The sequence below is a fragment of the Zingiber officinale genome, chromosome 1A (genome assembly GCF_018446385.1).
Source record: "Zingiber officinale cultivar Zhangliang chromosome 1A, Zo_v1.1, whole genome shotgun sequence".
Taxonomy (NCBI): Eukaryota; Viridiplantae; Streptophyta; class Magnoliopsida; order Zingiberales; family Zingiberaceae; genus Zingiber; species Zingiber officinale.
Window position 1 is genome coordinate 99,415,548 of NC_055987.1, and position 10,681 is coordinate 99,426,228.

At 36.8% G+C, this 10,681-nt stretch overlaps 1 protein-coding gene across 7 annotated transcripts; it reads right to left on the reverse strand.

The window, feature by feature from the left end:
- Window positions 1-327: 327 nt before the first annotated feature.
- Window positions 328-7,646, reverse strand: LOC122027438. Of its 7 annotated transcripts, XM_042586436.1 has the most exons (18): window positions 7,443-7,646; window positions 7,131-7,292; window positions 6,425-6,549; window positions 6,235-6,343; window positions 5,680-5,838; window positions 5,453-5,602; window positions 5,110-5,307; window positions 4,875-4,952; window positions 3,029-3,211; window positions 2,692-2,937; window positions 2,476-2,613; window positions 2,091-2,261; window positions 1,788-1,901; window positions 1,663-1,704; window positions 1,172-1,569; window positions 855-1,071; window positions 620-693; window positions 328-543 (listed from the first exon to the last, which is right to left on the reverse strand). In XM_042586436.1, exons 1-16 carry the CDS (start codon window positions 7,637-7,639, stop codon window positions 977-979), a joined length of 2,565 nt encoding a protein of 854 aa, XP_042442370.1. In that variant the 5' UTR covers window positions 7,640-7,646; the 3' UTR covers window positions 328-543; window positions 620-693; window positions 855-976. The 7 variants fall into 7 exon arrangements, with proteins under 7 accessions (XP_042442370.1, XP_042442384.1, XP_042442353.1 ...); XM_042586450.1 differs by having other exon boundaries at window positions 805-1,071; window positions 1,172-1,556; window positions 6,235-6,549; XM_042586419.1 differs by having other exon boundaries at window positions 328-517; window positions 6,235-6,549.
- Between the last annotated feature and the right edge of the window lie 3,035 nt (window positions 7,647-10,681).

The window sequence follows — 10,681 nt, forward strand, 5'->3', positions numbered from 1 at the left end:
CTGCTCAGAAAATTTACCTAGTTACTTGACTCATGCTGTTTGCTTGATAGAAAGCCGAGCATTCTCATCTCAAACCTCCGCTTGTTAGGTTAATGAATCCTCATGATCACCTTGACCCATTTGATTGGTTCATCAAAACATCTTACTCCATCGTCAAATCGAGCCAACTATATAAACCCACAGCTCCAACACCAGACCATTGAGTTTGCCCATGCATCAAGATCATCCGACCAGCCTTGCTCGTTCGATCCCACTCCAACTCAACCCTTCTTTTCTATCTGACTTGTTCCCAATCAACCTATAAGTTCATGGAATCAATCCGTCCTATTCGATCAATTTTAAGAAAGAATTCCATTAAAAAAAATCCAAATTTGTGTATACAACTAAATATAAAAAAAACTATTATTTCAGCATAAGAAAAAAAAAATGGTAAAATAACTATTCCTCCAACCAAACAGTCTAGCAGATTACACTCCATTTGAAAACTTCAAATCCGTGTGCTCCATAAATTGGCTCCCTCGTATATATGAAAATCATTCAGACCTTTAGAATATACAGAGGCTCGATGTAAATTCGCAAGTGAATAAAATGAACAAATGAAATATTATATTGGTCAAACCTCAATGAATCAAAATCCAGTATGGAAACAAATTGACTGGAATGCCCCAAGGAATGGTTTCCGTACAATCTTGCCTGCAGTGCCAACGGAAAAATAAGCTGGGTAGCTAGAAAAATCCATATGAAAAAATGAAACTGAAACTAAGGTTCAACGGAAAAAAAAAATATTCATACATACTTAATTACCAGAAAAAAAAAAAGATTTTCTACAAGAGGAAACAATCTGCCCTTTTTACCATATAAATCAGGAAAAAGATCGCAACTTGCTAAACTGATTTAGGCAGCTCCGAAGCACATTGCAGCCAGGACTCAACATTAGTTTGTCTCGAAAAGTGCCAGAATCAATGGCACAAAGATCTTACTTCCATGCTGTTGCTGCTACTGAACCCGAGATCTTGAAGTAGTGGCAATCAAAACAGTTGATGATTTCAGTTAACTTCCTCCCAGATTGTACTGTTTTAGAAAGAAACAAATTGATGATTGCCGGCTAGCTAGGTATTTGCATTCAATAGATGCTTCTAATACTTGGTGTTACTGATCTAAGGCAGATTACATTTTCTTGACTTGTCACGATGGTGTCTTTTCACTCGCTCATAAAATGTGGAAAGATAGCAATCATCATCTTGGACATCGGTATCAGGTAGAGCTCCTTGCTTAGATGAATCAGCATTAGTCCTCGTTTCCTCTTCAGTAAGTATACCTGACTGTTTTCCTTTGGCACTCCCATGAAGCATGGCTGGAGATACATCGCCAACGCCATCAATACTAACATCCGTAGACTGTATAATAGTTGAATTTGCAGTTTGTGCGCTCTTTGTCTTAACTGTACAACCCAGTTTTCCTTTTTCCATATTACAAAATGTTGAAAGAGACAAATAGTCATTGCTGTCATTATACATGGTAGGTCTGTTAGCTTCTTCAGATTGTGTGTTGGTTTCCTGGCAAAGTTCACTGGAGAAAATATTTGATGCACCATGCAAAAATAAAATAGAGCAGCAAATCAATCAGCCATCTTAAGAAAATGAAAATTGGAATAGTACTTACTGAGAGTTCTCCATTTGACCGTCTTCAGCAGGCACTTTTAAACTAACAAAAATAAACACAGTGAAAATTAATATTTGTATTGAAATAATAGAAATGTAGCTAGGTATTTGTATGAAATATACTACCTTGAGCCCATACTCATTGCTCTCTCAGTGCCACGGACAGCAGAAGTATCAACCCCAGACGCCAGTAAATTGTTGTCATCACTTACACGAGCTAGAGCACCTTGTGGCTTACTTCTAGTTGGTTTACCATTTCGTTTTCAAGTCAATGAATAATTTCAATAGAAGGCAAAAGCATAGATCTTTTAAAGCCTTACAGAAGTTAACCAATATTAATATTTATTTCTTTTATGGGTAATTAACTAGTTATTGATGATAAAATCGAACAACTAGTAAAACAAATACTAAAGATTAAGTCATTCTAACCTTTTCCTTTTCTTGGTTGGCCAACTGACACATTCTGGGATAGAAGTATTAGAATTAGCACCAAAAGAATGCAAATCAGGAGGAACAAGTTCGGAAGTATTGGGCACGCCAAGTTCTACAACATTTTCCTCACAAGATTTTTGTACTTGAGATATGTGGAGTAGATTCGTACTGTACAATACAAAGAGTTAAATATCAAAAAAATGCGCAAAACCTACTTCAGAGAAATGGTCAATCAGTTCAGAGATCTCAATTTCCTCAATCTTTAAATTGGCTCCGATATCAACAGCACAATTAAATTATCTCTGCATGATCTATAAAATGACAAGTTGAGAAGTAGGAAAATATTATATGTTATTTTTTCAAAGACAGAGGTCAGCAGAACCTTGCTTTCGAGCTCCTTGAAATATTCCCATTGGAAGTGATTTTCCTTCTAATATCAACCGAAGAATTGGCTATGCAATCTGTCAAACTCTCTATAGAAGGTGATCTGGAGTTGATCCTCGATGTATATAGATTTTCACTGTAAAAGTAGAAAGTTTAGCAGAATGCCACAAGGATCTTAAGGGATTGTAAGCTGCAATAATTAAGTTAAGACAACCTTGCTTTCTTTCTTTTCCTTTTAATGTCCACACTAGAAGTAGCATTCAAACATAAAACATGAGGCAAATCATTAAATCTTTTATCTGCTGCTGAATTTGCTAGAGCAGGTACTTTGGAGTTGATAATTGAGGTCCTTTGATTTTCATCAGGAGCTGCATCAACTGAAGGATTAGATGTGCCATCTGGTGTTGAATTTGCTAGAGCAGATACTTTGGAGTTGATATTTGAGGTCCTTGGATTTTCACTGAAATATAAAATGTTCAGAAGTTCTTCAAAGTTCAAGGAAGAAAATCATTGTTCTAATACAGCATTGTTGAGTATGCCAATCACATTACCTCAAACTTTTATCCATTGTCTTCTCAAGGCACATACCTTGCCCAGCACTCAAGCTTACAACAGTTACAGTTTCTGCATTCTCTGGCAGTATATTGGCTGTTGTATTTCTCATACAATCTTCAGTTGCATTATCTTTACAGTGCCTTATGGATTTAGATCTGGACTTTCTTCGTATATTATCCCTAGGGCATTTAGCAAACAAAAAAATTACTGAAGAGCAAGGCCACATTACAGTAATTAACATCAGTGTTTTTAAAACCAGACTGGTTAGTTTAACTGGTTCAACAGGAAACCACTTGTCACTCAAGTCCCGTTTATAGGCAAACACAGGCAATGATAAATTCCAGGTTCAAATGTTAAAAATTGCCTTTTAAATTGGGAGCTGGTAAAGATAAACAGCAATTTGAATGATTGGTCTGATGAATAGAGGGTTCCATGGGCTAATAAGTGATCAGAGCCAATTATTTTATGGTTTTTTTTTTTGAGTTAAATATTATTTAGCTTTTGAGATTTTAAGATTTGCTTGAAAATAAATAATAATAATCTTGGCATAAATATGTTTTACCTATTTAAGTTTATACTAAAAAATTTGATATAGTATATTATTTATAGATTATTTTAATATGATTTTTAAATAAAATTTGATAATTTCAAATATCAAAATATATCTTTATGTTGCTTTTTTCAAGCTTCTTTTTATATTAATATTTTTAATTAATGTGCAGTGATTTCTTATAAATTTCTTTTAAATTGATAGATATATTTTACTACTATATAAGTTTATTTGTTTATCTTATTATTTTTATGTGATATTGAGTAATTATAGAAATATTTATTAACGGATCAACCAACCAATTCAATGGATTGAGATCCAATGTCGAGTCGATCGAAACAAGCGAAACATTTCGTTCAACCCATCAACCGGCACCGACACGAATATGGCATCAGCCCCACAGAGGCGTTGCGACGCCCGTGACTGTGCCAGAGGGGCTTCATAACGCTCGCGGCAGCGTAGGACAGGCCAAATTGTGATGTAGTGATGGCCTCCACAGGCACGGGTCACCACAACTGTGATTTTTTTAGTTTTTTGATTTAGTTTATTTTTTATTTTTTGAATATATATTTTTTATAAATAAACCATTATTAATAATAATTATAAAATATTAAAAATTATTTCAAATTTTTTAAATAATTTAAAATTTTAATAAATATTTTATAAAATAATTTAAAATTTTAAAATAATTTTAAAATTAAACATTAATTTAAAATAATCTAAAAAAATTAAAAAAAAATCATTCTTAAACATTTCTAATAAATTTTTTAAAATTAAAAATTTACAAATACATTAAAAAATAATTTAACATTGTCAAATAATTTATAATTATTTTTATAATTTATAATTATTTTTATAATTTAAAATTTAATTTTGAATTTTAAGAATTACTTATTTTTTAAAATATTTTTTTATAAAGATTTAATAGGCATTATCGTATGAGAAAAAATTAAAATATAAATTCAACATCTCAAAATATAAAACATCTTTAATAATCAAAGATTAATATATATTTATATTTAAAAAATATCAAAATTATATCGGCATAGCACGATACTGAAACCGTATCGTTCCGGTCCGGACTGAAACCTCGGCACGGGTCGAGATTTTAAATATTGAATTCATTGATCCCCTAGCATTAGCAAATTGATCTTCTGCCCAGTTTTCAAAACATTAACTTATAATACCTGATTCTTGTATTGCTTGGCCAGTTAACCACTAGGATTCTAGCACAATTAGGTTCTAAATGTGGTTCAAGGACCAAGTCAACTGGAACTAGGTCATCACCATACCTGTTTATGAAATTAACCTTTTCTGAGTTTCCTTTGGCTTTTCTGGTCCTAGTTGTCAACTTCTTAGGTTGATCGGCCCTGTCAAATTTGACACAAAAAAATATATATATATTAAAATAGAACTTCATAACCTTATGGTATGCATACAATACCATAAGAGTTGTTTAAATACATGATTAAAGAGCAGAAGCGTGAGCCAATTCAAAGATAACTGAGGTACACTTTGTGGAAGTACCTTAGCTTTCTCTTCCTTACTTTTGGACCGGCAATTTTCTGAACCATAGTAGAACCAAGAACAGATGTAAAGTCCTTAGTACCAATTGCTGGTCGCTCTCTTTCTCGGCTTACAAAATTAGAAATAAGCGCACTCTTCTTTATCTGCGTTGCAGATTGAAGCATGAGCAATTCTTCAGGGCAAAGAATCTTCCATCTCCTGCAGTGAGAGTTTGAAGTATTATATGTAAATAAAGGATTAAAATTAGGTAATCCAGACTACAAGAAGTCCCAAGTCAGAACATAAAAACTACATAAACAGCAGAGTTTCTGAAGGGCAACTATAACATGTATGATGATCATACCTTCTGCATTGGTTGTCAGTGCGTGGAGGAATGCAAGTAGCAATTTTGGACCAACAATTTCCATGAATTGCAACAGCATCTAAGAGCTTGATATCCTCTTCTGCAGTCCAAGGCTGTAAATTCAAGGATGGATCCAAACAGTTAAGCCACCTGCCACAAGAGTAGAGCAACACCAAATGAGATACACTATATAAGACATGAGCAAGAAAAGATCACCACAGTAATACCTTTCTCGACATTGTATCTGGGTCCGACCTGGTATAAACTGAGCTATCTTAACCCAATTTTTTGCCCCAAATAGCTTCACTGCTACTTTTAGCAGTTTATCCTCATCGACTGACCACCTGCCTACTTTCTTCCTTGCAGGGTTAACGGTTCTGGACCACCTGTAATAATTATATCATGGATATTACCAGATGAATACAAACATGACTACAACAATAATCAGGAATAAACACTGTTTGGAATTTAATCAATAAATATATAATCATCTCTAACAAAGTTGCATTGCCAAGAAGTTACTGGCATTTAGATGTTCTATCTCTAGCTCGTCAACCATCTCTCCTACTTTCTTTATTCCTTAGTAAACTAGACCTAAATGAGGGACTAAGTGAAAGGGAAGATTAGCATGTGGAATTGAAAAAAAGGCATGACAACCAAATTATAGTGCAGGATAAATAATATTGAAAACAAATTTGTAAGATGGTAAGATCAGTTGCAAGGTAAATTTAAGAAACAAATTCAAAGAAAATTAAGAAATCCATGTTAAAGGTTAAGCTTACCGATTAGAACATTGATTACCCAAACGCCCTTCTAAGCAAGAAGCTACAATCTGCCAGTTATTTTCGCCATAGTTCTCTACAGCTGCACGAAGCTGTGCATCTTCTTCCTCTGTCCAGTCCTTGTTAAGAATATGAGGATTAAGACTCCGTTGGTAACGTACTAAGCATTGGAATGGTGTTCGATGTGTACCCAATGTGATTGAAATTTCTATCCAATTGTAAATGCCCCTTTCTTGTAAAATAAATAGAAGCTTCTTATCCTCCTCTGCTGTCCAAGGTTCATGATTGATCATAGAATCCTCACAGTTCAACCACCTGAAGAAAGGAAAATTTGGATGAGAAAGATTAAATTCACAGTTAAAAATGGCAAGGCAAGATGTGCCATGCCTTGAGCAAAAGTCTTCATAAGCAAGTTATCTAGTGTTCATTGGAATTATATCAATTCACATCAAATTTCAACAACAACTGATAAAACCAACGCCATAGCAAGACTGTGCTTGTGACAACCTTTTTCACCTTGTCTAGACAGATACAAAAATCAAGTTGAAATATAAATTGGGCATTCTGCTAAAAGTGATTTAACTAAAAGTAATAATAGTGAACTTTTGCAATAGTTTAAAAAATTAATATCATGCAAAGTAGTCCAAAACAAAAGAGCACAACTTAGCAAATAAGTCTACTTAACAAGTGATACGCTTAATGCCATGAATAAAATCTCTTATGAATAGCTCTTTTTTTATCTGCCTAAAGTAGTTCAGAAATGTTACAGGTAAATAATGTTTCAGAAAATAACAAAATGGTAATATCAACTTACAATGTGATGTCTGATGTGATGATGCTAGAATATTTGGAGACATGAAAAGAAACAAAATATCTCACTTTAGAAAATAATTTACCTTGCTTCACATTCTGCACCTGAACGCCCCAAGATATACATGGAAGCTAAACGATCCCAATTTACCATTGGTATAAATGACCTACACATTTCAGGTGTGAATTCGAGATGACTTAGTGTCACTGCAGACATTAGATTTGAATCTGATGTGCACTCTTTGTCACTGCAAGTGAGATACAAATAAATGAATCTCAAGCTACAGAAGTTTTTTTTTTTTTAACTAATTCAGGAATCCATTGACCAGTCATATAATTGAAAGAGTCCATAAGAACATAAAATAAAAAAAGTAATACAACATAGAGCAAAAACATACCTTTCCATATTCATTGAGTTCAAAAGCAGCATCTCTTGATACTGTTGCTTTATTCCTTTTGCAAGATTGTCTTTCTCAATCTTTGACCATGGTCGTTTATTAAGTGAAACGGGGAATCTTTCAAGTACCATTCTATATGTAGAAACATGAGAGTTCTCATCTGGGCCAAAACATAAAGCAGGAACTTTCTTCAGCATTGCCTGATAGAAGCCAAGCAATTGTAAGCTAACAAAACTTTAGTTCAAATGAAATCTATGGATACAATAGCCAGAGACAGCAAAGCCAAGAGCGTCTAAGTTCTAACATTATTCAACATTATCCATGAAGATTGCACAAAAGAATTTCATGTGCAAAACTAATACGACCAGAAACTAGTATATAAGAGTAAAAAAGAGACTGCACGAAGCTCCCGCTATGCAGGGTCCCGGAAGGATCCATTGTACTTAGCCTTACCCTACCTGAAACTAGTATTGCAGACCCTTGAACCGAATCGCCCAGTTCACGAAATGTGAATTTTGGTTAGATCAGTGTCCTTTCCGGGTCACATCATCTCAAAGGATGGTATTATGGTAGATCCCAGCAAAATAGAAGCGATAAAGTAGCTGAAGAGACCTAAGAACGCCATAAATCGAGAGCTTTCGGGATTAGCGAGGATATTCTGAGAAAGTTTGTGAGGACTTCTCGAGGATAGCCTCCCGCAGCTCTTACCGGGAAGAACAGGAAATTTCAGTGGATGTGAGGGCGTGAGAAGCAGTTGATGAGCTAAAGGAGATTGACCAGTGCTCCCATTTTGGCTCTACCAGACAACACCAGCAGCTTTGACATCTATAGTGATGCCTCTAAGTTGGGACTAGGAGCAGTGCTGATGCAAAATGGCAAGGTGATCGCCTATGCCTCCAGACAACTCAAGGATTATGAGAAGAATTATCCTACTCATGACCTTGAGCTTGCAGCAGTAGTGTTCGCTCTCAAAATTTGGAGACATTACTTATATGGAGCTCAGTGCAGAGTGTATACAGATCATCAGAGTATGAAGTACTTCTTCACTCAGAAGGATCTGAATATGCGACAGCGCAGATGGTTAGAGCTGGTCAAAGACTACGATGTAGACATCCTCTACCATCCAGGGAAAGCCAATAAGGTAGCAGATGCACTTAGCAGAAAATCCAGTGCTACCTTATTATCTCTTACAGCCATATCACCGCCCCTACAGAAGGAGATCGTAGATTTCGGTCTCGAGTTCATCGTGGGACAGCTCTCTACTATGACCTTAGAGTCTACCTTGCTTGGTGATATTCAGAACAGGACCACGAAATTGAGAAAATCAAGCAAGGGCTAGCGAATCGAGTAGAGAATTGAGTGTCAAATGGCGGGGTGTTGTATTTTTGGTGACAGACTACGTGTTCCGGATCGGGAGAGCTACGGAGATAGATTTTAGATGAGGCTCACGGACTCCCTATGCGATGCATCCGGTTCCACCAAAATGTATCAGACACGAAGAAACATTTTGGTGGCGGGATGAGCGAAGTTCGCCAGTTGTTAATCTGCCTCACATCGGAACATCGGTGACCGGGAGGTTCTCTGCCTATCTGATTCGAATGGAAGTGGGAGGATATCTCTATGGATTTCATAGTGGGACTACCCAGAACCACGAATGGTTTTGATGCCATCTGGGTAATAGTCGACGGGTTGACTAAATCAGCCCACTTTTTAGCTATCAAGATATCCTACTCCATGGAGAAGCTAGCTCGGTTGTATCTCTAGGAGATCGTTAGACTTCATGGAGTCCCACGTACCATTATTTCAGACGAGACAAGAGGTTTACATCACACTCCGGGTGTGTGCCACAAGATTGGGCACGGTTAAAGTTCAAGATGATTCCATCCGCAGGCAGTATGGTCGACAGATAGTAAAAATGTACTCAAGATATGCTCGGCGTGTGCCTTAGACTTCAAGGGTTGGTGAAAATATCCGAGCTTAGAATTGCATACAACAATGCCTCATCGCCACTATCGGCATGGCACCTTATGAGGCTCTCTATGCGGAGGTGTAGATCTCAAACTGGTATGAGAGTGGTGAACAGAAGAACTAGAGCTTGAGGCTGATCTAGTAGGAGATCACATAGCAGCTATACTGCAGATCCACAGAGGATAGAGACATTGCAGCCGCAAGGCAGCTATTGACACTACAGCACCCTTAGAATTTTCGATTGGGGATTCAGTGTTCCTAGTAGCTCCCATGAAGGAGTAATGCTTGGGAAGAAGAGCAAGCTAAGTCCCGGATATGTGGGACCATATCATCAGAAGAGTGGGCAAGGTAGCATATGAGCTAGAGCTACCCGAAATGTCACCGTCCACACGTATTTCATGTCTCTATGAAGAAGACACCCCGATGCCACCGGTGATTGAGCCCCGTCGTCTGCATCCGCGAAGACCTCGGCTATGATAGTCGGCCTATTCGGATAATAGACCGAGCGATTAAGAAATTGCGGAACAAGGAAGTACCATTAGTCAAAGTCATTTGGCACATCACACAGCAGAAGAGGCAACTTGGGAGATAGAAGTCAGTATGAGACAGAAGTAACTTTTTATAAGGTATGGGGAGTTGTAACGCCCGAAAATTCTCAAATTATTTTTAGAAATATTCTATGTTTTTTCTGGAATTTTTAGATATTTTTCCGGAATTTTCCGAGTAGGGAAGCAGCAAAAATAATTAGAACCGCAAAATAGCTTAGGCGGGAATCGAACCCGAGACCCATGGTTTAGGGATAATGTTAGTAACCGGTTGAACCCAGCAGGGCCGTGCTGAAAGGAAAGGGAATCAATTATATTTATAATTGGTTTGGCCGAATTAATCACTTAATATAAATAGGAAGATTAATAGGGTGAAGAGTTATTTTGGTTTTATTTTCCACCGTGACTTCTCCTCACCCTAGCTCTCACGCCGCCGCCCCTCTTCCTCCTCCTTCTCACGGCACACCAAGCCCCAAGGGCCAAGGGAACTTCTTCCGGCGAGATCTTCGATACGAGGACGTACCCCTTCGCGAGAAGAACACGTAGACGCGAGCGAATCGTCGAGAAGTCTCCTCTACCGGAATTTCTAGCGAAAGGAATTGTAAGAAAATTAGCGTACGAGGTAAGAAACCCCTCACCTGCAGTATAATAGCTTCTGTTTGAGTTTTTATGCTTTAGTTAGGATGTATGCAGATTTTTATCGATATCTAGGCTGTTTTTAACTCT

Bases quoted from the DNA above. Each gene is read 5' to 3' on its own strand.
- LOC122027438 (XM_042586419.1), bottom strand. From the start codon at position 7,639: ATGCTGAAGAAAGTTCCTGCTTTATGTTTTGGCCCAGATGAGAACTCT. The intron at 3,212-4,874 runs GTATGGTGATGA...TAAATGCCCTAG, and splicing joins AAGGTTAATTTCATAAACAG to GGATAATATACGAAGAAAGT. The intron at 1,705-1,787 runs GTAGTATATTTC...TATTTTTGTTAG, and splicing joins GCAATGAGTATGGGCTCAAG to TTTAAAAGTGCCTGCTGAAG.